The sequence below is a fragment of the Prionailurus bengalensis genome, chromosome F2 (genome assembly GCF_016509475.1).
Source record: "Prionailurus bengalensis isolate Pbe53 chromosome F2, Fcat_Pben_1.1_paternal_pri, whole genome shotgun sequence".
Lineage (NCBI taxonomy): Eukaryota > Metazoa > Chordata > Mammalia > Carnivora > Felidae > Prionailurus > Prionailurus bengalensis.
The window spans coordinates 23,525,896-23,553,846 of record NC_057353.1 but is presented as its reverse complement, the minus strand read 5'-3'; the positions used below and the strand labels follow the sequence as shown (position 1 = coordinate 23,553,846).

The following is a 27,951-nucleotide window of genomic DNA, read 5'->3' as shown; positions in this document are numbered from 1 at the left end:
TTTAAAGACCACGATCTTGTTAACATAGAAACCGCACTTCCACTTTGCAATTTTTTTCTCTGTAATCTCCAAGCCCCCACAAGTACCCCCAAACCAGAGGCAGAGACAACCTCTAAAATTACCAAAGATCTTAACATCCAATGTGAGAAACTACAAGTCCCAGGGTGTAGTGCTGCCGTGGAGAGTACATGCCAGAGTAACTACAAATCCCAGGATGCAGTGCTGCGACGGAACTCCGAGCATCTCTTTCAGAATGATGTCCCTGCGGAAATCAGATCAGGCTCGGCGTTGCATGCTGGGAATCAGAGACTCAGAATCCGATTGGTTGAGATTTGCAAATGACCGCGGTCAGTTGTACTGTAGGAGTAGGGAGGAGGGCGTGCGCACTTCCTGTGCACGGAAGCCGGCAATAGACTGCGTCCCTGCCTTACCAGGTACCGATCTCCCGCGCGTTGTAGAAAGCGTCCATGACCCGGCGGAAGTGATTCCTCCAACTGCCCCGGAACCCACGGCGGCAGGCAGCTGGGGGTGGGGGGGGTGGCCCTGGAGTAGGGGCTGTGGCGGTGCGCGGGGACCCGGCGCGGTGGCTGCGGTGGCTTCAGGGCTGACGAGTGAGTCTTGGGCTGGGATGGGAACGGAACTCCAGATTCGTATGGAGAACGAGGAAGGCTTGTACTGGGCGCGCTCACAGTCCCACTTCCCACCCCTTCCCATTTGGGCGGGGAAGGAACGGAAGCTCTTAACCTCCCCGGGCCTCCTCAGCTCCTGGTTTGGGGGAGGGGAGAAGAGGGCGGCGGGACCTTTCTAGGCGCCTCTCGGTGGGTTTGGAAGAGGGAGAAGGAGGGGCGGTCGCCAGCGTGTCTGGGCCTTCCCCGGGCTGAGCGCGGGGAGGGTGGAGTTAGGAGCATGGCAGCTCTGTCGCTTTCCCTTTTTGCTTTCCCCGGGTGCACTCGGATAAGTCCTTTTCTTGGAGTCCGTCCCCAGTCACAGGAGTGACTCTCACAGTCTTTCACAGTCACCGTCCCCCTCTTTCCAGCTGCAGGACCCCGACAAGTTTACCTTCTGGGCAACTTGTCGGTCGATCTCTACCCGACTTGATAGTTTGAAACTGTCGTGCATCTACCTTCAGTTTTTCTGAAACGTATCTAGTACGGCGGCCGCTGAATTTCTCTTACGGAACTAAAATCTCTTTAGTAATCTGTAGCTGTGGAATTCATGTCATTAGTGCGAGCATTTCTACTTTGCATCACCTTCAGTGTACGGAACAACCGAAATCCTTTAGTTTGAGTTTTAAAATCCTTATATGAAAACTGCCAAATTTGCTTTTTGACCCCCCAAAAGTTGTTTCCTTTAGAGTATAGTAGACTAAGATGATAAATTGCTGATCTTGCTTACATTATAATTCATGATGTTGAAACATCACAGGTGGATTCATTCATTCTAGAGATACAATGGTAAGAAAACAGCTATGATCCCTGTCATCGTGGATATTTATTGCTAATTGCCAAGTAATGATTTGGGGTTCATTATTAGTTTTTAAATGGTCATTCTTTTTTCTCTTAAGTATGAAATGTATTTAGTAACTACGATTTCAAAATATATATACATATTTTTTAAGTTTATTTCAACTCAGCTGCCGGTTTCATTACATTATGGTAATTGTGTAATGTAATTAGTAGTTAGTAGCCAGAGGTTTAGTCAACCCTATATATCAAGTTCTGGTTTTTTTTTTTCTTTTTTATGTTTATTCATCTTTGAGAGGGTGAGTGGAGGAGAGGCAGATAGAGAGGGAGACAGATGATCCGGAGCCGACTCAGCACTGAGAGTGGAGAGCCCAAGGCGGGGCTCAGACTCGCAATCTGTGAGATCACGACCTTAGCTGAAGTCAGACACCTAACCGACTGACACATCTGCACACCCCTATATATCAAGTTTTTCTTTTTTTCAAGTTTTAAAGTAATATTTGAGTGTACCTTATAAGGTACTTCCTTTGGTATTCTTTCCTTAAATAGGTTTTTCAGTACTATAAAATAATCTGGAAACTCTCTGCATTTACATTGATCTGTCTAAATGCATTTTGGCTCACTTGTAGTAAATGTTTACTGTTCCAGGGGCACCTGTGTGGCTCATTTGGTTAAGCATATGACTCTTGATTTAGGCTCAGATGGTGATCTCAGGGTCCTGAGATCGAGCCCTGTGTTGTGCTGGGGATGGAGCCTGCTTAAGATTCTCTCTCTCTGTACTGTACCACCTCCACTCTTGCATGTGTCTCTCTCTCCAAAAAAAATTAAAAAAAAAAGTTTACTGTTCCATTATTAAATAAGATCAGAAAGGGGCACCTGGGTGGCTCAGTCGGTTGAGCGTCCAATCTTGCGGTCTGTGAGTTCAAGCCCCGCATCGGGCTCTGTGCTGACAGCTCAGAGCCTGGAGCCTGCTTTGGATTCTGTCTCCCTCTCTCTGTGCCCCTACCCCGCTCATGCTCTGTCTCTCTCTCTCTCTCTCTCTGTCAAAAATAAACATTAAAAAAAAAAAATTTAAGTAAGATCAGAAAAAGCCCATCTAGTCATACCTGAAATTTCAAGCCTTGAAATTAAGAAAACAATATTACCTTTCATTCAAGAAATATTTATCAAAAAAAAAAAAAAGAAATATTTATCAAGCATCTGCTATACGCCAGGCCTGCTATAGTCCTGCCCTTATGGAGCTTGGGGAAAGCAGAGATACAATAAGTATATGTATAAGGAAATATAGTTTCAAGTGGTGATAGATGTGAAGAGATTATATCAAGATTAGAGTTAGGGTAAACTAGGTGACCAGGGTAAGGGTTTCGAATTTGATAGGGGAGTCAGCAAGGAAGATCTGCCTCTCTGAGGAGTTGATGGTTTTGCTTGGACAACCTAAATGATGAGGAAAATCTGAGGGAAGAGCTTTTAAGATAGCAGTAACTGCAAAATGCAAAGACCTTAAGAGGGGAATGAACTTGACCTATTACAATACAGAGAAGGCCAGTATAGCTGGAGCATAGTGAGGCAAGAATGATGGAAGATGAAAATCAGAATAGTAAAGATTAAGTAAGATGCAACTTTATAGTCCTTTTTCTGTTTGTGATGAGAGGCCATTAGAGGATTTGTGCAGGGGAGTAACATCTGACTTAGGCTTTCGATAACTAGTTACTGGGTGGCAAATAGACCAAGTTGGAGGAAAGTGGGGAAACCAGCTCCTAAGGAGGCTTGTAGTAGTCCAACTGAGATATGGTACCTTGAACTAGAGATGTGGTGTGGAAGTGAGTAGAAATGGTCTGATTTGGAATATCATTTGAAGACAGAGCCAGGTGGGTCTTGCCTTCACCCTAGGACAGAAAAAAATTTGAGGAATCAACAGTTTTGCTGAGCATCTGTGTGACCAGTAGTGCCATTTACTCAGATGAGGAAGACAAGAGGGTACACTGGTTTCTGAGGAATAAACTTGGAATTCTGTAAAGGAATAAGTCAGGAGTTTGATAATTATTGTACAGCTCAGAATGTGCAAGTAGGCAAGTTGGATATGTACAACTATTGCGTGGGGGCAGAGTCATATTTTGTAGGTAATATTTAAACCTGTGGACCAGAGGACATCAAGTGGAGAGTGTTAATGGAGAAGAGGGCAGATGACTGGGAGTACTCTGGTCAGAAGAGGAGCAAACAGTGATAGAAGCAGAAAAGGCAGGAGGATGTGGCATCTCTAACATTGAGGGAAGAAACTGTTTTGGGAAGGAGGTAGTAGCAACTGTAAAACCCTGCTAAGAGATGACAACTAGACAAGTAAAGTAATTGAAATGTGATGAGCCCTTTGAGTGGATTAGTGGGCCAAAAGTCTGATCAGAGTAGGTTAAGGAGATGTGGATGGTAGTAATGATGTTACAGCATTTTGATGTGTATAGGAATAATAGGAATTTGGTAGGACTAATAGAACAAAGTCCTTGGAGAGGTGTGCTTACATGGAAGGGTTGGCCTTAGATAAGAAGGATTTTTTTTTAATGTTTATTTTTGAGAGAGACAGAGAACGTACACAAGTGAGGGAGGGGCCAGAGACAGAGAGGAAGACAGAATCCAAGCAGGCTCCAGGCTCTGAGCTGTCAGCGCAGATCCCTACACAGGGCTTGAACTCACAGACCCTGAGATCATGACCTGAGCCAAAGTGGGACACTTAACCAACTGAGCCACCCAGGTGCCCCTATTTATTTTTGAGAGCAAGATAGAGAGCCAGTGGGGGAGGGGCAGAGAGAGAGGGAGACAGAATCCCGAGCACGCTATACCCTGTCAACACAGAGCCCTGTGTGGGGCTTGAACCCATGAACCATGAGATCATGACCTGCGCTGAACCAAGAGTCGGATGCTCAACCAACTGAGCCACCCAGGTGCCCCAGGAAGAATGGTTTTTCAGCTTTTGAAACAGGAGGGCAGACAGAAGATATGCTATATACATGCAAGTAGAATGAAGGTAGAAAGACAAGGTAATTGAAGTGATACCTTTCTGTTTTCTTGATAAAATAAGTAAATTTGTCAGGGCAGGGAGGAGAAGGTGTTGGAGGTTTAGGAGAAGCTAGGATTTTTTTTCAGAGTAGAAAAGCCAGTTTACTACCAGGATCACTACAATGCCAGGTGCCTATTTAAAGTGTGTGGTCACAAATTTAAAGTTGAGGTCAGTCAAAATGGTTGTGTCTTTTTTCCAGCCACATCCATCTCTTGGTTGAGGCTTGAGCTAGGCAGAGAATTGGGTTTGCCCGGGATTGGGATGTGGGTGGGCATATACATCAGAGGGGAGGGCAGGGACTTAGGGTATAAAGACTGTGAGATGTGCATGGTGCCACTCCTGATGAATTCAGTGGGATTAAGCAAGGTCAGAACTTGTTTTCTATTTGTTTTTTATATTTGTTTTTGGCCCATTATTCTAAGGGTTCTTTTAAATTAATTTATAATATGTAGAATCTAATTAGAGAGTATATAGTGGGAATATTTGCTCAAACCTTTTTAAACCAAAACAAAGGAGTTTGGAGATCATTGTCTAAGAGGGAGTTTAGGTAGTTTACAAGAGTGAGGAAGACAGACTGCGTTGAAGCACGTAGCACTCTGGAGTCCTTAAGTGCTCTGGTGTATGACCGCAACAACTCTGTTGAATAAAGATGGGAAATTGGAGTTACAGGCATTTGTAGAGGGATGAAGAATTTCAGATGGGTATAGTCATGAAATAGTGGCTCTGGAAGGCACTTTTAGACACAGTTTAGCCCATTGTGTTTGGGAGATAAACAAGTATTATCACTTTAATTTATCAGGGTCTCAAGATAGAAATTTGGAGAGCAGAAATTTAGATGTGGACTTCCAGTGACACTTCTGCTTTGTATGAAGGCCTTTCCCACCTCTCTCCTGATTTGGCTTATACTGTTTACTTTGCTTGGATCTCCTTCCAGTTCTGCTTGGTAAAAATACCTCCTTACATTGAGACCCAGATCAAAACCTACTTTCCTTTTGTGGCCATTCACTTAAGAGATTCATAGTCCAAGATTTACTTCTTTAGGACTCCCAAAGTCCTACTCCTTCTCTATTAGCATCTGCAAATCTAGAGAATTTGGATTAGTTTTATTATCAGCATCAGTATATTTTGAAAGGTTAATGAGACAAAACCATTCTGGATTGATATCTTTACAATGAAAAATACCTAAATTTAAGAAAAATCAATAAATTTTTAAAAACATCTTACTCTAACCTTATTTTAATTGAGATATAATTGACATACCCTGAAATAGTGTACCATTTAATTTTCCAGAAAGTTGCCTCATGTTCCTTCAGAAGCAACCACTGATCTATCACCATAATTCATTTTGCCTGTTCTAGAATTTCATATAAATGGAATAATGCAGTATGTACTTTTTTGTTTTTCCATTCAGTATAATATTTTTAGTATTCACCTATGTCTTGTGTACCAGTAGATCATCCCTTGTTGTTACGAATGGTATTCCTCTGTACAAATATATCACGGCTTATGTGTCATCAGAATAGTTTCTCATTTGTTTTGAATAAAGCTGCTCTAGACACTTCCATAAAACATTTTTTTCTTTTTTATTTTTTAATGTTTATTTATTTTTGAGAGAGTGTGTGTGCATACACGAGCAGGGGAGGGGTAGAGAGGGAGGGGGACAGAGGATCCTAAGCAGGCTCTACACTGTCAGCACGGAGCCCAGTGCTGGGCACAAACTCACAAACCACGAGATCATGACCTGACCCCAAGTCAGACGCTTAACCGACTGAGCCACCCAGGCTCTGTACAAAATTATTTTGTGGGCAAGTTATTTCTTGGATGAATACTTAGAAATCAAGTGTGAGGATTTAGGAAAGACTTGTTTATCAGTTTGCCACTTGTAAATTAATAAGCTATAACTTACCAAAACATAAGTAACTGAGAACCATCATTCACAGTGATCTGAAGTCCACTTAACATCACTGTAATGATTGCTGTGGTCTGCATCACCCTGTGTAATATTTCTGATTGGTCATTTGGGGCGAGTCTAAAATAGAGTTCTTAAATATCAGAAGGATCTCTTCTAATCTAGATTCCTAAAGGCCCATAGTTCACAACAGGCAGAACATAGGGCAGACATTTGTGAGGGTTTGTTTCTAGAAATGAAGCCCTGCTGATGGAATATTATAATGCAGTTGATTACTGAGTATTATTAGGTGAGTTATTATTTTAATAGTAGAAACTTGACCATTTAGGACAACAATTAGGCTGTGACTAATTGTTAACTATCAGAAATAGATTGAAAATTGAGGTCAGTGCTTTTACTTTAAATGACCTAATAGATTCCCTTAGTAAAGGCAAAGAACTACCCTCTTTGAGCTAGTGTTGGTGTGTGTAGACAGCCACTGAGAACAAAACTTGTTCTTAAACTCAGGGATGTTTGGAAGCACATTTTAACCCCAGGAGATTTGAGGACATTATCAAACACAACATTTTCAGATAACTGAATTCATTCTAGGAAACATAAAATTCTAGAGATCGTGTACAGAAATATATGTTTCATACACTTGCATTTATAATTAACAATTTGTGGTAGTGCAAAATTGTGAGACTGGCATTTTGGTTATCGTAATTTCATAAAATGTGGCTGTGACCTATGTCCTTGAAGTCTTTAAAATAAAAATTATTTTAAGAACCAAGAATTCATATTGACTAAATTTTATTGTGAAAGATGGAATACCATCTCCTTCCTTCGTCACCCCCTCCCCTCAGTATAGCCCAAAATGTTTTAATAAACTTAAATAGAATAGTTTTCACGATGCTTGTCTAAAAGTTCTGTAAGTTTATTCAATGCCAACATCATGGGAAAACATAAAAGTAATTAATCTTGGTCAAAAGAATTGTACCTTTGAATAACTTTATTCTGTCAGAAAGCTCAGAATAGGAATATCTGTGTCCTTGGCCAGATACACTATTGTATGAAGTTTCACCCTGTTAACATTACCACATAATTACCGTTGTGTTGGATATCTGGGTCATAAAGAGAGAATCTTGCCTTGTGGAAACTTAAGGTTAGTAAGCAAGACAAAATGTATCTAAAAAGACACACTTTGAAGCATTTGCATCTAATAGTAAAGAAAACTATAAATTCCACAATGGAGGAAAAATGGGAGAGGAGTAGTACTATTTGCTAAAAGTATTAGGAGAGTCTATGCAAGAATTAGATATAGGAGCATTGTTATAAGTTAAATAGGCCAGAATGAGAAATTCTAACTCCTCTTGAGAGACGTACATCCAGTGACACTATAAGCACATTCGGGCAGGATATTTTGATGTGTTATTACAAATTGGAATTGCCTTCTAACTTCTGTCAATTTGTATTACTTTGTTTTCCAAATTAATCATATTTTTACATATAGTTAGGAACTAATCATCAGGCTGACCATTGTTCCCTTATGAGCTGTTTGGTTCTATACGTTTATTTGTTTCTTTTTAAAAAATCAAATTTAGGGCGCCTGGGTGGCTCAGTTGGTTAAGCTCAGTTGGTGACTCTTGGTTTTGGCTCGGGTCATGATCTCACACTTCATGTTTCAAGCCCCTGGTCCGGCTCTGCACTGACAGGGCTCACCCTGCTTGGGATTCTCTTTCTCCCTCTCTGCCCTTCCCTGCTCACACACCAGCAGGGGAGGGGCACAGAGAGAGGGACACACAGAACTGGAAGCAGGCTCCAGGCTCTAAGCTGTCAGCACAGAGCCCCACCTGGAGCTCAGACCCACAATCCGTGAGATCATGACCTGAGCCAAAGTGGGACGCTTAACTGACTGAGCCACCCAGGCACTCCTCAAAATAAACTTTAAAAACAAATTTAAACCATAGTTTTCTTTTTAAAAAGTTACAGTTTCCTAGTTATTTATACTTTGAACATGTATTTTTGTGCATTTTATTTATTCTGCAGAAAACATAATTAATAGGCAGGAAGCCACTTGTTTTACATAAATGGCACCAAACTATACCTGTCATTCTAATCTGCGTTTTAAAAAATTAATCTTGGGGTGCCTGGGTGGCTCAGTCGGTTGAGCATCCAACTTCGGCTCAGGTCATGATCTCACGGTCCGTGAGTTCGAGCCCCGCGTCGGGCTCTGTGCTGACAGCTCAGAGCCTGGAGCCCGTTTCAGATTCTGTGTCTCCCTCTCTCTCTGCCCCTCCCCTGTTCATGCTCTGTCTCTCTCTGTCTCAAAAATAAACGTTAAAAAAAAATTTTTTTTTTAAATAAAAAATTAATCTTGGTGATATTTCATACATACATAGATTTAATTTATTCCCTTTCACTGCCCATAATAACTATCAATAATTGTAGATATACTATTTTTATTTAGGTCATTCCCTAATTGGGAACTTTTCAGGGTTTTTCTCAATGTTTCATTTGTGCACGTATTATAGTCAATATTCTTCTCCTTGCCTTTGTGCACAAGCTAGTGTTTCTCTAAAATAGATACCAAGAAGGAGAATTATTGCTAGCCTCCTGATGATTGTGCTGCTGCCTTCCAAAAACTGTTGTGCTATATATTTAGTATTATCCTCTTCCTCTTCTGTACCACTTGATTCTTAGCACATTTTAGTGTTTTAGTTTGGGTGTTTGGTGATTACTGTTGGGATCAAACATTTTTTTTGTACAGGTCTATGAGCTATTTTTATTTTTTTCTTCTGTTATTTTTCCAGAGTTCAGTGAGTTTTATTATATTTGTTTCTTTAATCTGTAGCATATTTTTTATGAATGGTATCAGTTAGATGTCTAACCTTACTACTTTTTTTTTAATTTTTTTTTTAAAGTTTATTTATTTTTGAGACAGAGAGAGACACAGCATGAATGGGGGAGGGGCAGAGAGAGAGGGAGACACAGAATCGGAAGCAGGCTCCAGGCTCCGAGCTGTCAGCACAGAGCCTGACGCGGGGCTCGAACTCATGGACCGCGAGATCGTGACCTGAGCTGAAGTCGGACGCTTAACCTACTGACCCACCCTAGGCGCCCCTAACCTTATTACTTTTTCCAAGTAAATAGTGAATGTAAAGAGACATACAAAAAATAGATTTGTAGCTGCTGCTGTCATCTACTTAATAACCTAAGTCAATCAGTTAAAAAACTATTAGTACTAATAAGAGAGTTCTGCATAGGTGATGGGATACAAATCAACTTTTAATGGATTTAAAAGCTTTTCTTTAAAACACCAGCAATAATCTTTCAGAAAGTATAATAGGAAAACAGACAGAATTCATAATAAAAACTATAAAGTATCTAAAAGTCCACCTAAAAAGAAATGTGTATTGATAAAATGGGACTTGCCTGGCCACTTAGAACATGTTTATCACACTGACTGTAATGAAGCAGGCTCCAGGCTCTAAGCTGTCAGCACAGAGCCCCACCTGGAGCTAGTTATTTATACTTTGAACATGTATTTTTGTGCATTTTATTTATTCTGCAGAAAACATAATTAATAGGCAGGAAGCCACTTGTTTTACATAAATGGCACCAAACTATACCTGTCATTCTAATCTGCTTTTTAAAAAATTAATCTTAGGTATCTTAGGTATTAAACAGGTTAGTGAGATAAGAGTATAGTCTAGAAATTCCTTTAATAGTAAATGATTGCAGTAACATTTCAAATTTGAAGGATGGGCTGGCTGTTCAAAGATCTTTTCAATGTTCAGTAATACTAGATTCAAAACTGATTGCTTTGTGGGTGCTAGGCTCACCTAGAATTTCTATTGGTTCCCAAAAAATAAAAAACTATAAAAGAATAATGTTTATATATAACACTAAAAGCACAATATATCTGAGGACTTTTTGTTCATACTGTGTCTTTTGCCTAGAAATATTTTCAACCTACTGCTCAACCACGTGTGTTTACCTACCTAATTCGTATTTCCAGAACTCAGCTCAGTTATGGAATAGACACTCAAGTGTTTACCCTGAGAATTTTGTAAACCCAAACTTAGACTTATGTAGGTAATTTGTAGGTTACATCCCAATTTAATCACACTTTAAATATTTTTAACTTCTACCTAAGAATTAGGATTTACTCAACTATTAGTGTTAATATACTGTGGATTTTTTTGTTGTTGTTGTTAGTGATGGGGAGTTTCTCTTCCCCCACCCACCCATCTTTAATCCTTAATAAATGGTGAAATTGATTTACTATATTAAGTCTATAGAGAAGCTGTTGCTACACAAAGGGCTTCTAAAATGTGACTGCATGGTTGCGTAGCTACTGCTAGTTAAGTAAACATCCTAGATGTTTGGCTCTGGAGATTTTCCAGATAGAAAGTTGGCTTGAAGTTCTTGTTCTAGCTTTTCTATCATTTTTTTCCTTTTTTGTTTTCTTAGAATGATTACAAAGCAGTATGAACAGAATACAGTAATAATGACCAATGAATTTTTATCTGCTATTATTATCATAAAGTGGCAGAGTACTGCTTTTAGTACTTACACTTTCAATAAGTATCTAAGGATTTCTATCAGCAGCTCTTACCTAGCAGCAGTGGAAAACAAGTTTTAATGGGAGCCAGAATTTTTTACCATAGCAGCATGGAATAATGGAAAGGAGTGCAGGCCCTAAAGCAGACCTACCTAGGTTTAAATCCTCTTGCTGCCACTTGAGCTGTAGAAGCTTTAAGCAAGTAGCAGCTTCTTCGTGTTTCTTCATCTCTAAAATGAGAATAATAATACCCTTGTGGAAGTGTTGTTTTAAAATAATGTATGTAAAGCATGTAGTGCAATGTTTACCACTTATCAGGCTCTCAACTTGTTGGTAATAATATGACATTGCCCCTGTTGCCCTTATCTCATATTAGAAATGGTACTTACATATCCATGCTTAGCATTCTAGACTAACAAATAGATTTGATTCCTACTCTTACTCTGTCATTACTGGAACAAATCATTCAACTCCCTTATTACATCAGTGATGTTACTATTTTTTAAAATGAGGAATTGCATAGGTTATCTCCAAGTTTCTTTCCTGCTATAAAATGTTATGGTTCATTTTCTTGGCCCTTCCCTTAAGGCTAGATAAAATACTGGTCAGGAATTTCTTAGAGAACAGGATGTCTTCCCATTAATAACATAAAAATACTGGTATAAATGAAATCTTGAAGAAATGATATAAAAATAAAAAGTTACTCAAAACATGAACCCTTTTCCTTTAGCATTCATCTTTGTAAAATTTAAGATTTGTCAGAATATTAAAGATTTTCTACAACTTCACTGTTAAACTTTAGAACTTCCATAGACTGCAGAAAAGATGCCACAGTGAAATGTATTATAAATGTGCACAATTACATAAGAGGAGGGCAAGCTTTATCTTTTTCATTTTTCTGAAGGCTACTTCATGTCCTTGGATTTATCATGTTATCATTGATTTAGCAAATACGTGCTTTAGTGTCTGCTAGTATCTAGTAGATACAAGTATACAAAGATGATTAAGGTCAACGATCTCCTTCAAGTTCAATTCAACTCCTAAGGAACAACATCTGTATTTTTAAACTGTTGTCAGAATAGCTACCTTAAAGGGAAGGAAAAAAACAAATCTGTATTTATACAGACCACTATTCTGAAGGTGATCATCTTTTCCTCCCATGTTCAGAAACTTGATACTGTTCCATTTATGGTGGCTGGGAAACTCCTGCATAGCAGAGAGAGAGTTTTTAAACTTGTAATACCAAGGATATATTAAATAGTAATGGGCGAAAACATGTTATTCCAGCATTAATCTTAAAATAGCATTGTTATATTTTCAGGAAACTACTAAAGTTCCTGTGGAAGTAAAGTAGAATTTCATAAGAACATAATGGGTAAGTTACATAAAAGTCATTTTTTATTGCAAATAGTAGAAGCTGGTCTTCTCAAAGATAGGCCTTTGACATTGGTGAATGCAATCAGAATAGACTGAAATTAGTTGTTTAAATCTACAGCATCTGCTTACTGCAGGCAAACCTCAGAGATATTGTGGGTTTGGTTCCAGACCACAGCAATGAAGCTAGTCAAATGAGATCTTTGGTTTCCCAGTGCTTGTAAAAGTTATGTTTATACTATACTGTGGTCTGTTAAGTGTGCAATAACATTATGTCTAAAAAACAAAACACAACATAATACCTGCTAAAAACAAGGTATGCCTGTACATATTTTTGAAAGGCAGATAAGTAATGTTTTTGTGCCAAATATATTTGTGATCGCTAGTAAGAAATAGCACCTTAAGAAATTAGAAACTTTCCCAACAAGCATATAAAATGCTTTAGCTTGCAAAAAAAAAAACCACAAGAATTGCAAATTTAATTAATAATTGTTTTTATTTTTGTTCTAAGGGATTGATAACACCTGCTAAATATCTGTATGCTTGAGTAGTCTACAATTTAAAAGTTACTTGCATCTTTATGAATGTCCCTGCTTTTTATTATGAAAAATTGTGAGAGTCATACACTACATAGCCTTCAGTGATTGTTAATGTTTGGCCACATTTGCTTTCTCTGTGTGTGTGTGTGTATGTGTATGTATGTATTTATATATCCACATACACATGCTTGCTTTTTTCTGTACCATTTATTTAGTTGTGCAGTATCACTTCACACCAAATACTTGAGTAGGCATCTCCTAATTCATTGCATATTCAGAATTTTCTCAGTTATTTCAGTAGTGTTCTTTACAGCAGGTACATTATAGACATAGCTCATTTTATTGTGCTTCGCTTTATTGCACTTCACAGATACTGCAGTTTTTTGGTTTTGTTTTTGTTTTTGTTACAAACTGAGTTTATAGCAGCCCTGTGTGGAGCAAGTCTATTGGTGCCATTTTTCCAACAGCAGTTGCCCATTTCATGTCTCTGTCACATTTTGGTAATCTCACAATATTTCACTTTTTCATTATTATTATTGTATCTGTTACGGTGATCTGTGATCAGTGATCTTTGATGCTACTGTTGTAATTGTTTTGAGATACTATGAACCATGCTCACATAAGACAGGGAACTTAATCGATACATGTTGTGTGTGTTCTGACTGCTGCACCGACTAGCTATTCCCTCATCTCTCTCTCTCTCCTCAGACCTCCCTATTCCCTGAGACACAAAATATTGAAATTAGGCCAGTTATTAACCCTACAATGACTTCTGAGTGTCAAGTGAAAGGAAGACTTGCACATCTCTCACTTTCAGTCAAAAGCAAGAGATGATTAAGCTTAGTGAGGAAAGCATGTCGAAAGCTGAGACAGGCTGAAAGCTAGGCCTCTTGCAACAGTTAGCCAAGTTGCAAATGCAAAAGAAAAGTTCTTGAAGGAAATTGAAAGTGCTACTCCGGTGAACACACAAATAATAAAGCGAAACATCCTTATTGTTGATGGAGAAAGTTTGAGTGGTCTGGATAGAAGATCAGACCACCCACAACAGTCCCGTAAGGCAAGGCCTAATCCAGAGCAAGGCCCTGACTCTTCAATTCTGTGAAGGCTGAGAGAGGGGAGGAAGCTATAAAAGAAAAGTCTGAAGCTAGCAGAAGCTGGCTCATGAGTTTTAAGGAAAGCTGTCTCTATAACATAAAACTGTAAAGGTGAAGCCGCAAGTGCTGATGTAGAAGCTGCAGCATGTTATCCAGAAGATCCAACGAAGGTAATTAATGAGGGTGGCTACACTAAACAACAGATTTTCAGTGGAGATGTAACACTTTGTATTGGAAGAAGATGCCATCTAGGACTGTTGTAGAGAAAAGTCAATGCCTGGCTTCAAAGGACAAGCTGACTCTCTTGTCAGGGGCTAATGCTGCTGGTGACTTTTAAGTTGAAGTCAATGTTCATTGATCATTCTGAAAATCCTAGAGCCCTTGAGAATCATGCTGAATCTACTCTGCCTGTGCTCTACAAATGGAACAACAAAGCCTGGATGATGGCACATCTGTTTACAACATGGCTTACTGAATATTTTAAGCCTACTCTTCAGACCTCCTGTTCAGGGAAAAAAGATTCCTTTCAAAATACTACTACTTACTGACAATGTACTTGATCACCCAAGAGTTCTTATGGAGACGTGCAACAAGATTAATGTTGTTTTCATGCCAGCAAACATAGCATCCATTCTGCAGCCCATGGATCAAGGAGTAACTTTGACTTTCAAGTCTTGTTACTTAAGAAATACATAGCTGCCATAGATAGTGATTCTCGTGATGCATCTGGGCAAAGTTAACTGAAAACCTTCTGGAAAAGGTTCACCATTCTAGATGCCATTCAGAGCACGTGTGATTCTAGGAAAGAGGTCAAAATATAAACACTAACAGGAGTGTAGAAAAAGTGGATTCCAACCCTAATGGATGACTTTGAGGGGTACAAGACTTCAGTGGCAGAAGTAACTGCAGATGTGGTAGAAATAACAAGAACTTGAATTAGAAGTGGAGCCTGAGGATGTGACTGAATTGCTACAATTTCAAGATAAAACTTTAACAGATGAGGAGTTGCATCTTATGGATGAGCAAAGAAAGTAGTTTCTTGAGATGGAATCTACTCCTGGTAAAGATACTGTGACAGTTGTTGAAATGACAAGAAAGGATTTAGAGTATTACATAAACTCAGTTGATAAAGCAGTGGCAGGGTTTGAGAAGACTGATTCCAATTTTGAGAGAAGTTCTCCTGGGGTCAGATGCTGTCAAATAGTATCACGTACTACAGAGAAATCGTTCCTGAAAGTAAGAGTTGATCAATGCTGCAAATTTCATTGTCTGATTTTATATAATTGCCACAGCCACCCCAGCCTTCAGCAACCACCACCCTGCTCAGTCAGTGACCATCAACATCAAGGCATGAACCTCCACCAGCAAAAAGATTACTACTCACTGAAAGCTCAGACAATGGTTAGCATTTTTTTTAGCAATAAAGTATTTTTAATTAAGATAATATACATTTTTTTACACATATAATGCTATTGCATACCATGGTATACTGTAAACAAACTTTTATATTCACCGGGAAACCAGAAAATTGATTTGACTCATTTTTGCGTTGCTTTTTCATGGTGGTGTAGAACTGAACCCACAGTTATCTCTGAGGTATGCCTGTGTTTTATATCCAGTCAGGGATCACGTATTGCATTAATTTGTCTCTTTAATCTCATCTAAACAGTTCCCTCCTTTTGGGGGTGTGAGGAGTGAGGTCTTTGATGACCATTTAAAATTTAGATTTGTCTGGGTTGTTTACTCCTGATTAGATTCAGATTAAACATTTTGGACAGCAGACGAACATTAATGATTTTTTTATTTATTAATCCTAATTGGAAGGATTTTAAATTAACTACTAATAAATAAATGGATGTTTATAGCTTGAATACTCCAGTTTTATCCTCTGTACTCTTTTTCTTGGGCTTCATAAGTTTTTAGAATAAGCCTTAAGATATTTTCTTTCAGATATTGGTAACCATAAAGATAATTCTGTCAGTACAATACTGTGAGAATTCTAGATGTTAGAAAGATCTTATGGGGATATACAAAAATGCAAACTCCCAGAAAAGTTATATTGAGCTAGCTACTGTGGCAGAAGCTGTGGTGGCAATGAGGATAGCTGGCAGTGGAGTAACATCTATGTGCTCTGTGTCCTCACCTCCACTTGGAATTTTCAAAGACTGGTATTTGTCTATATTCATTACTTCAATCGTGCAATAATTTAAACTCAGCAGTAAAATGTTTGGATTATTAATACGGACCAAGAGCAAGATGCTGAGTAAAAGGAAGCCCTAACTTTTAGAATTAGGAGCTTATCAGGGTAGTTGAATTCACATGACATATAAACATTCATTCATAAACACACAATGTGTCATATTTTTAAGATGAGTATTTCAGGTGATTTAAAGTTTTACTATTTGCTTATTTTATTTGAGCCTTTAAATTTGAATGTGCTACTGTGTTCACAAAAAAATTGTTAATACTTCTTCGAAAAATACTAGTAAATTTTCATCTAAAATAATATTCTTAAATGTAGTTTATTCTGACATTGGAAAATGTTTAGAGAATGATAAAACAAGGAATTAAAAAAACCTAAAATCTTGGTAGATCTTACCATCCAGAAATGTTTTGGGTCTGAGTTATTCAAAAATTAACCTTGGTAAACCTGTTTATTTTAATTTTGTGATTCAAAAATCATTTTACTACTTACTTTAGATGGAGAAGAGAAAACCTATGGCGGCTGTGAAGGCCCCGATGCCATGTATGTCAAATTGATATCTTCGGATGGTCATGAATTTATTGTAAAAAGAGAACACGCACTAACATCTGGAACAATAAAAGCCATGTTGAGTGGCCCAGGTATGTACATTTCTTTATTTTCTGTTAATAAATCTTTACTTTCAGTATGTTCTTAACTTGAATTAAGCGATTCATAACATTAAAGGAAAGAAACAGTAACTTTTCTAACATTATTTCATGATTGTGTTGCATTGGAAAAATTGGTTCCTGCCATTTCCTGTTTTCAGTTATTTACCCTAATAGGATCATTTCCCTACATTAGTTTCCATGTTTAATTTCTTCACCACAGTAGGACTCTGATGGTGATGTGTGCTCCTAACTACGTATAAAGTTTATGTTTAGAAATTTACCACTTCCCAAACATCTATTCTTGCCATTTTCTTTTTTTTTTTTCCCTTGAGAGGTTTTTGGTTTTTTTTGTTTGTTTGTTTTGTTTTTACCTTAAAATTTTTCTTGAGGATTTGAATTTCTGGAGCACACAATAATTCTGTGTTCAGCTTTTGGAGGAAACACCAAACTTTATACAGTGGCTGCACCATTTTATATTCCTACCATCATTGTATGAATATTCAGGTTTCTCCACATTTTCACTGACACTTATTTTCCCTTTTTTTTGATTCTAGCCATTCTAATGGGTATCAAGTGGTTTCTCATTATAGTTTGGATTAACTCTTCCGTAGGGACTAACGGTGCTGAACATCACTTCTTGTGTTTGCTATACAGTTGTATATCGTCTTTGGAGAAACGTCTATTCAAGTCTGTTGCACATTTTTCAATTCAGTTGTGTGTCTTTTTGTTAGTGAGTTGTAAGCGTTTTGGTTTTTTTTTTTTAATAAATTCTGGACAGTAGACCCGTATTAGATATGATACGCAAATATTTTCTTACAACAGTTGTGATTTTTTTCTTAATGTTTATTTATTTATTTTTTTTTTGAGAGAGAGAGAGAGACAGAGCACGAGCAGGGAGAGGAGTGGGGCAGAGAGAAAGGGAGACACAGAATCTGAAGCAGGCTCCAGGTTCCAAGCTGTCGGCACAGAGCCCAACATGGGGCTCGAGCTTGTGAACCACCAGATCATGATTGGAACCAAAGTTGGACACTTAACTGACTGAGGCACCCAGGTGCCCCATAACAGTTCTGATTTTACCTCTTACAGTTAGGTCTTTGATTTTCACTTAATTTTTGTATATGATGTGAGGTAATGATTCAATTTCATTCTTTCTTATATGGGCATCCTAGTACCATTTGTTGAAGAGACTGTTCTTTCCCTCATTTAATGGTCTTGGCACCCTTGTTGAAAATCAGTTGACCATAGCCACATGGGTTTATGTATGGGCTTTCAACTCTCCCCCGTTGATCTTTTTTTTTTTTTTTTTTTCCTTTAAAGTAATCTCTACACCCAACGTGGGGCTTGAACTCACAACCCTGAGATCAAGAGTCGCATGCTCTACCCGCTGAACCAGGGCGGGGGGGGGGGGGGGGTGGCATTGCATTGATCTGTCCTTATGCTAATACCACAGTATTTTGATTACTATAGCTTTGTAGTAAGTTATGAAATGAGGAAGTGTTTTATTTTTTCAAGATTATTTTGGCTGTTTGAGGTCACTTGTTTTGGGTCTTCTTAGATTTGCTTTAAATTCTATTTAATACACAGTGTAATATTAGTTTCAGATGAGCAATATAGTGATTCAGCACTTTCCTACAATACCCAGTGTTCATCACAAGTGCACTTCTTAATCCCTATCACCTATTTAACCAATCCCCCCCACTCACCTCCCTTCTTATAACCATCATTTTGTTCTCTATAGTTAAGAGTCTGTTTCTTGGTTTGCCTCTTTCTCTTTTTTTTCCCCTTTGCTCATTTGTTTTGTTTCCTAAATTCCACATGAGTGAAATCATACGGTATATGTCTTTCTCAGACTTAATTCATATAACGTATTACTCTAGCTCCATCCAGGTTGTTGCAAATGGCAAGATTTCATTCATTTCTTTCTTCTTTCATTCATTTCTTTCTTCTTTCATTCATTTCTTTCATTCATTGTTAATATTCCAGTGTGTGTGTGTGTGTGTGTGTGTGTGTGTACACACACCACATCTCCTTTATCCACTCATCAGTTGATGGACACTTGAGCTGTTTCCATAATTCGGCTGTTGTAGATTATGCAGCTGTAAATATTGGGGTGCATGTATCCCTTTGAGTTAGTATTTTTGTATTTTTTGGGTAAAAACTTAGCAGTGCAATTGCTGGATCATAGGGTAGTTCTATTTTTACGTTTTTGGGGAACTCCATACCGTTTTCCAGAGTGGCTTCACCAGTTTGCATTTGTACCAACAGTGCACAAGGTTCCCCTTTGTCCACATCCTTGCCAGCTACCTGTTTCTGGTGTTGTTGACTTGGGCTATTCTGACAGGTGTGAGGTGATATCTCATTATAGTTTTGATTTGCATTTCCCTGATGATGAGTGATGTTGAGCATCTTTTCATGTGTCTGTTGGCCATCTCTATGTCTTCTTTGGGAAAATGTTATTCATGTCTTCTGCCCATTTTTAATTACATTATTCAGTTTTTGAGTGTTGAGTTTTGTAAGTTCTTTATATATTGTGGATACTATCAGATATGTCGTTTGCAAATATCTTCTCCCATTCCATAGGTTGCCTTTTAGGTTTTTTTTGTTTTTAATTTTTTTTTAACATTTATTTATTTTTGAGACAGAGAGAGACAGAGCATGAACAGGGGAGGGGCAGAGAGAGAGGGAGACACAGAATCTGAAACAGGCTCCGAGCTGTCAGCACAGAGCCCGACGCGGGGCTCGAACTCACGGACCGTGAGATCATGACCTAAGCCGAAGTTGGATGCTTAACTGACCAAGCCACCCCGGCGCCCCTTAGTTTTCTTGATTGTTTCTATTTAAGGTCACTTGTAATTCCTTTTCCATATTTTTTACTGTGAAATTTTTATTTATTTAACTTTTTTTTTTTTTTTTTTAAGCGAGAGAGAGACAGAGGACGCAAACAGAGAGGGATAGAGAATCCCAAGCAAGCATTGCACTGTCAGTGCAGAGCCGATGTGGGGCTTGAACTCACAAGCCGTGAGATTGTGACCTGAGCCAAAACCAAGAGTCAGATGTTTAACCGACTGAGCCACCCAGGCACCCCTACTGTGGAAATTTTAAAACATATACAGAGAGATTAGTATAATACACTTGCATGTACTCATCTCCAGCTTCAATTTTATCAATATTTTGTCAATTTCATTTCATCTATTTTCCTCACTTTTTTTTTTTTTAAACGTTTATTTATTTTGAGAGCGCGAGCTAGGGAAGGGCAGAAAGACAGAATCCCAAGCCGGCTCTACCCTGCCCGTGCAGAGCCCGATGTAGGGCTCGAACTCCTGAACTCTGAAATCATGACCTGAGCTGAAATCAAAGGCCGGACGCTAAACTCACTGAGCCACCCAGGCACCCCTATCATCCTCACTTTTTTAAAGAGTATTTCAAGCAAATATGTCCTGCCAGTGTCATTTCACTTGCAGAATCTATGATAGTCCCCCCTGCACTCTCCCTTTTTTTGCAGACCATGAACTTTTTGGAGAACCAAGTTATTTGTAAAATGTTCACATCTGGATTAGACTTAATGTTTCATTTTGTAAGCTTATAAATTAGAACTCTAGAGGCTTGATTAGAATCCAGCTCATTTTTCTAGGCAAGAATACTTTATAGGCAGTACTCCTGTATTTCTGTTGTATCAATATTTTAGCAATGTCAGGATAGCTTAGTAGGTTACAGGGCTAGTAAGCTGATTCATCTCTGAACAGTTCTGCAGTTAGATTTTCATATGCTTTTAGCATTCATTGTGATTACTGCTGAGATTTACTTCATTTGGAATTACAAAACAGTGACTTTCTAATTCCTATCATTTCTTGTGCATTTATTAGAATTCTCCTATGAAGAAATATTTGGTTACCCTGAAATATACTCTGTATAGCAAAAATAAGTGCTTGATTTTTTTCTGTTTACATATAATTTTTGAATAATGAAATTATTCTTCAGCATCCTCCAGTAGCAAAAAGTGTTTGGGGTTTTTTTGTTTTTTTGTGTTTCATTTTCTTGTGACTTTTTATTATTTAAGGTTTTTTTAATCTAGTGTAGTCCTTCTCACTGATGCTCAAATTGCCCCCATTTGCTCCATTTTTATTCAGAAGGAGCCACATCAGGTTTTTTTGACCTGGCTCTGGTAATCTGGGATAGCTGTACTACTTTCTATAATGACAAGATTTCCTAGGCTCATTTGGTACATAATTCTCCAGTCTGGAAAAGAGCCATTTTTCCAAAGAGCCATTTTCTCCTAATGGAAAATGGGCCTTAAGGACCCCAATCTGGTTGTTAGCAGTACTCCTTGCTCGTGGGATGAATTAAGTTTAGACTTTTCTACTGGATAGAGCTAGGATTTACTTTAGAAAAATAAAATCATGGGTGCCAACAAATTTTAACTAAAAATTAAGATTAAAGGATGTTTGTTTTTTGTAAGTGTGGTCTCCTTTAATATATCTGCAGCCCCGAACTAATGTTTGCATAAAAAAGAATGAGGTACAGATACTTGCACCTTCAGAATATGCTAAGTGAAAGGAGTCAGATACAAAAGGTCGTATGTGGTAGGATTCCATTTATATCCAAAATAGATAAATCCATAGAGACAGAAAGACTGGTTTTTGCCAGAGGCTGAGGGTTGGGAAAATGGGGAATAACTGCTTAAAGGGTTTAGGATTTTATTTTGGGATACTGAAAATGTTTTGGAACTAGATAGCAGTGGTGGTTGCACAACATTGTGTATGTACACTGAATCGTATGCTCTAAAGTGGTTAATTTTATGTTATACGAATTTCACCTCAAAAAAAAAAAAAAACCCTAATGTTTGTCTAGTAACAAAGGCTTAATAAGTGTCTATTGGTAGTATTTCGTACGTATATTCAAGAAAGAGAATTTTAGTCATTGACAAAGCAGAATTTACCTCATTGATGTGAATTACTCATTCAATCCTGCTCTCTTTTCTTCCCACCCCACCCCCAAGCAACAATTATTAGAACACTTTTAAAATACTACTACATTCTCAGAAAGTACATTTTTCTACTTTTTATATTCAGTACTCGTGCTAGACTGCTAAGAAACTATTTTATCCCTATAGTAAATGCTAAATGCTATAACCTTTATATAGCTAAAGAAATTTTGAGAGATCATTAAAAACAGTTCATAAAGTGTTACTAAAACAAAGAAAAGTAACTTATGAGGAGATCTGATGAACATAATCATACTTTTAAAAACTAAAGGGGGAAACAAACATTTATTATTTATTTTTATATGGCAATTCACTATAGCACAGGGCTCCTGATGATACATAAAGACTTGATTCCCTAAACTGAATCTTCGAAAAGATTGTCTCTTTTTTTTAATTTTTTTTTTTAATGTTTATTTATTTTTGACAGAGAGAGAGAGACAGAGCATGAGCGGGGGAGGGGCAGAGAGAGAGGGAGACACAATCTGAAGCAGGCTCCAGGCTCTGAGCTGTCAGCACAGAGCCCGACACAGGGCTCGAACTCACAAACCGCGAGATCATGACCTGAGCCAAAGTCGGACGCTTAACCGACTGAGCCACCCAGGCGCCCCAAGATTGTCTTTTTTTATATACTATTCGCCTTTACTTAATCATGCCACCATGATTCTTAGGAGAAGCTAAAATTTCCAAAGTCCTTGGAAGAAAATTAGAATTTTAAAATTAGTCTTGATTAATCTCAAATACTATCTTAATAAAGATTTCTTTTTTATATTTATACTCAGAAATCAGAATAAGTTATTTCATGTGATGCTAGTTGGGTTTATTCTTCTCACGCTGTATTAGTTTGCTAGGGCTGCTGTAACAAAGTACCACTGACTGTGTTATTTAAACAATAGAAATTTATTTTCTCATAATTCTGAAGGTTAGCAATTTGAGATCAAGGTATTGGTAGAGTTAGTTTCTTCTGAGGCCTCTCTCCTTGCCTTGTAGATAGATGGCTGTCTTCTCTGTGTCTTCACATTGTCTTCCCTCTGTGTGCATCTTTGATCTATAACTTCCTGTTCTTATAACAATACCAGTCATTAGATTAGGGCCCACCCTGATAATCCTGTTTGGCCTTAATTATCTCTTTAAAAATACTTCCTGCACAGAAAAAATTAAAAAAGAGGAAAAAAGGATCCTATCTCCAAATATAGTCACAGAAGTACTGAGGGTTAGAACTTCCCAACATGGGAATTGTGGAGGAACACAGTTCAGCCCATAACAAACATACTTCTTTTCTTTTACAGGTCAGTTTGCTGAGAATGAAACTAATGAAGTCAATTTTAGAGAGATCCCTTCACATGTGCTATCAAAAGTATGCATGTATTTTACCTACAAGGTTCGCTACACTAACAGCTCCACGGAGATTCCTGAATTCCCAATTGCACCTGAAATTGCACTGGAACTGCTGATGGCTGCGAACTTCCTAGATTGTTAAATAAAATAAATTATAATAAACTGTTAACTTTTTTCAGTATTTAATACCTGTAGTTCAGTTAGTAATTTTTTCATATATAGCATGTTGCCTGTGTGCAGTTGAACTTTAAAGTTCATTGCAAAGCAGATTATCTTCTGTTCTTTTGCATAGCAATCAGAGTTGAAATTTGTTTGCTACATCAACAAATTGAGGACATTTTCACAAATTGAGAAATAAACAAATATGCCAATTCGTAGGTGGTTTTGCCTTATCCTTTGGATGTGATTTTTAAAATTAGAGCAGTGGTGATATAGTAAAACTGAAATTTAAGCATAAATGAACACATTCTACAGGTAAATAATGGGGCTACGTATTTTTGTGTTTTTAGTGTTTTTTTTTTTAAAAAAAAAAAACAAAAACCTGATCTTGTAGCCGTTGTTAGCATTACTAGAGTTATGCAAATAATTGCATTATAAACATGTTTATAACTTAGCCAAAACATTGATTTTTATAACTGTCAAAGACATAAGAGTTGAAATTTCTTATGTGTCTTTTGATAAACTGCAGTATTGTTTAAGTGTATCTTGTCTTTTTGTTTATTGCTGCAATTTAAGAACTTTATTTAAAAGCAGTTCTGGGAGATTACTAGGCACAGCTTTTGAAGCAATCACTTTTTGAACCGGTAGCCACATGGTCAACAAGTAAACTACACGATTGATTACATGTGCATTGTGCATTTTGGCCAATCCAAAGTACTGTACCTGCATTGACTATAAAGCTTCCTTTGCAATATTCTTACATAGTCCCTTGTTGTGACTGCACTTCTGATTATTTAAATATGTTTTAAAAGACTGATTATGGACTTTAATCGGCTCTTAAAAGCTAGACTTTTCAGAACTATTCTAGTCTTCCTCCAACAAACTGAAATGTTATAAAAGATTAAAAACATGGAGAGATGCAGTGCAAATCTTATCATGTACTTTGATATAGTATATGAATTATCTTCTATTAATTAAAATATGTCCCAATAAGTATGATGCCCATAATCTGTGGGTCTTCTACTGAAATCAGATTTACAAAGACGTCATTCAGCTTTTATACTAAACAGAAAAACTATGACAGAGCACCTCTGCTTAGGCATGAGAAAAGAAGTACTGGAGTGGGTTTATTATTATCTCTATCTTAGTGGTAAAACAAAACTATCATTATAGGAGATATATATTTAAGCCTTCAGCTTAGTTCTTTTAAGACTGATTTAATATGGACCAGTTTTTCTGGAACCTACAAAAAACATAACCAAGATCTGTAAGTAATTTTTCCTCATAGAAGACCTAACATTGTACTTTCCAGCTTACTGAAAGCAATTAAATGTGTTAATTGCATATATTTTAGTAACTTCTCAAGACATACTGGTACATATTTTAGTATAGAAGACTATCAAGTACAAGAATTATATTCTATCTACTTGCTGACAAATAATGTCAAAAACCTAAATGATGATTCTAAAGGTCAAAGTGACAACTAGAATAAAGTTTAACTTTGACCAATTTTAGTAGGTTACTTTATGTGTTAGATCCAGAAGTAACCTTAAGTTTAAGATATTGAAGTAGAACTGAAAGATTAGGAAAAACTGTATATCTTGCGGCAAATGATACTTGCATGTTAATAAAGGCTCTTGACTGAAAGGTTTGATGAACACTTGGTGTTTGATCTTTTTAACTTTAATTTGCTCTTTTTTCTGAGAATTCATGAATCCACTTGCTTCAGGACATTTGCCATATGATTGAATAGCAGGAATTTTTATTTGGTTAAATCAAAGAGATACTTTTACATAGCATTGAAATCTTAACAGTTTTTTGAGACTTGATAATTAGTTTACCTTTCAAATGGGCAAATCTCAATTTTTTTCCTGCACATAAAATATTACCACAAAATCCTGTTTTATTCAGTCAATACTTCATTTTTGTACTAAGATGATTTTATGCTTTTTAGGTTGCTTATCTTTCATGCAATTATTGACAAATGACAGTCTCCTTACTTTTGAAATCTTGTTGATACTGAGAAATGCAGTTTACTGTAAGCAGTAAATTCACCTCATGTTAGTAGAACTACATTTAGAGACATCTTGCTACGTATGGAGTGGTCATCTTAGTGTGAGCCATATTGCTAAATTTATCAACTCTTCAAAAATAGTGCAAATATTCTGAGAAATAACACAAATGTTTTTGATCCAAACCTATTGAATAAAGGTAAGTGGCCAGGCTGGTTTAGGAAGAAAGTATATAACTAAAGGGATTAGAGTACCTTTCTCAAGTAGCCAGTAATCTGGTTCAGGTAGTATGGCATGTCACAAAACTAAGAATGTAGCAGCATCCAGATGCCTAGGTGACTTAGTCAGTTGAGCATCCAACTCTCCATTTCGGCTCAGGTCATGATGTCATGGTTTGTGGGATCGACCCCACATCAGGCTTCATTGCTGGCAGTGTAGAGTATGCTTGAGATTTGGGATTCTCTCTCTCCCTTTCTCTACCCCTCCCCTGCTCGCTCTCTCTCAAAATAAATAAAAACCTTAAAAAAATGTAGCAGCATCAAAGCTGTAATTCAAAGGGATTTCACAAATTTGCTTTCTTATAATGCAACACATCATCTCTTAATTTGTTCAAAGTAGACGGGGTTTAAGCATTGTGTTTCCAACATTTTGGGTTTTTTTTTCCAACATCATATTGAAAGGCAATTTTCCTGTTCTGGGCAAGAATAGACTGATGAGGTACCATACCATCCTTAAACACTGAAGGTACTCTGATGAAAACCTGTTCCTAAAGAATTGAGTCCAGGAAGTTACACTGACTAATGGAATGGCTATATATACTAAAGTTATAAAAATACAAAAGCTTGTGAAACTAATGAAACAATTTAAGTTGTGTGATTTTTTTTTTTAACACAACTGTTTTCATTCTTTGCCTAGTGGCAATTTTTGCCCTATGTACATCTAAAAGCTAGATGGTAAGCCAGCAGGAATGAAGGAGGAAAATTATTTTCTTAGGTGGTATTGATTGGTTATCTTTCTTAGTGTCCAGCAGAATGCCATTACGTTGCAGGCATTCAATAAATGTTAAGTTGAATCAAACTCACTGGTGTGTAAAGGTAGTGTCTCAGACATATTCCACTGCAACCCTAAAAGTTTTATGTCCTAACTACTAATACGTAAATGTTAAAAGATTAGCCTGAGCCTAATTGGAGATATCTGCACATCATCTGGTCTGCCACTTGCAGGGAAGACTAATGAATAGCAAAGGCAGGAAAGCTAGGTTCAAGGTCATTGTTAATGATCTAGCTTCTTGATGTCCTCCCTTGAAAAAAGAATAGCTGTCTCAGAATAAACGTTTCTCCAAAGAAGGTACACAAATAAGCAACGATACATGCAAGTCTGCTCAAGTCATAAGTCATTAGGGAACTAGTAAGCCACAAAAAGATACCTACTTCACAACCACTAGGATAGCAATAATATTTTTTTAAGGGACAAATAATAAACACTGGCCTAGATGTATAAATTGTAAAAATTACAATTTATAAATTGCAGGTGTGAATGTAAAATGGTGCAGCTCCTGTAGAAAATAGTTTGGCACTTCAAAAAATTAAACGGGGAGATTCCAGTTCAAGAAGGTGATGTAGGAAGACTCTGAACTCAACCTCCTCCATGGAACACCCCAAACTACAACTATTAACAAAACAATTGCTCCCGAAGAAAAACCGAGAGCTGACTGAACAGCTACTGCACAGCATAGAATAGCAAGAGAAATGGGGACATGCCACAGTTCAAAAGAGTAACCTATCCAGCTAGCCAGCAAAAGTCACTAAGTCCACATAGCCCGAGTAGGGGACATGATACGCAAGACCACTACTTAACTTTAGGAGAAGTAGCCATTTCACTTAATCCATAGGAAAAAAAAAACAACAACAGAAAGCCAAGCAAAATGGGGAGACAGGAGTATGTTTCAAAAGAAAAAGAAAAAAACTTCAGAAAAAGAACTAAATGAAACAGGATAAGCAAAATGCATGATAAAGAATTTAATAATCACAAAGATACTGGGTTGGGGGAAAGAACTGATGACCTCAGTGAGACCTTCAAAAAAGAGATAAAAAATACTAAAAATCAATCATAGTTGAAGATTACAATAACAAGTAAAAAACACTAGAGGGAATCAACACTAGAGGATGCAGAAGAACATATCAGGATCTGGAAAACAGGGTAATAAAAGGCACACAAACTGAGCAGCAAAAAGAGAAAAGAAATTTTTGTTTTAAGTTTATTTATTTTGGGGCACCTGGGTGGCTCAGTCAGTTAAGCATCTGACTCTTGATTTCTACTCAGGTCATGATCTAGCCCTACACCGACCTCTGCACTGACAGCATGGAGCTTGCTTCAGATCCCCTGTCTCCTTCTCTGTCCCTCCCTGCTCACGTGCTCTCTCTCTCTAAAAAATTAATAAACATTAAAAAAAAGAAAAACAGGAAAGAAAAAAATGCAGATAAAATTAAAAAAAGAAAACAATGCCCAACATTTGTTATGAGAAAGGTTATACACAAAAATGAGAAAAGTTTTTAAATTCATGAGATTATTATATAATCATACCAATAAATTTTTGAATTGTGATTGATTTACTAGGAAATTCTAAATTATGAAAAT

The 27,951-nt window shown here is 37.4% G+C and overlaps 1 protein-coding gene across 3 annotated transcripts; it reads left to right on the top strand.

Moving 5' to 3' along the window:
* The first annotated feature begins 334 nt into the window (after positions 1-334).
* ELOC (elongin C) lies at positions 335-24,960 on the top strand. Of its 3 annotated transcripts, none has more exons than XM_043601213.1 (4): positions 335-434; positions 12,289-12,342; positions 16,675-16,818; positions 23,095-24,960. In XM_043601213.1, the coding sequence occupies exons 2-4, from the start codon at positions 12,339-12,341 to the stop codon at positions 23,283-23,285; spliced, it is 339 nt and encodes a 112-aa protein (XP_043457148.1). In that variant the 5' UTR covers positions 335-434; positions 12,289-12,338; the 3' UTR covers positions 23,286-24,960. The 3 variants fall into 3 exon arrangements, with proteins under 3 accessions (XP_043457148.1, XP_043457149.1, XP_043457151.1); XM_043601214.1 differs by lacking the exon at positions 335-434 and adding an exon at positions 504-611; XM_043601216.1 differs by lacking the exons at positions 335-434; positions 12,289-12,342 and adding an exon at positions 15,267-15,375.
* Positions 24,961-27,951: the final 2,991 nt, after the last annotated feature.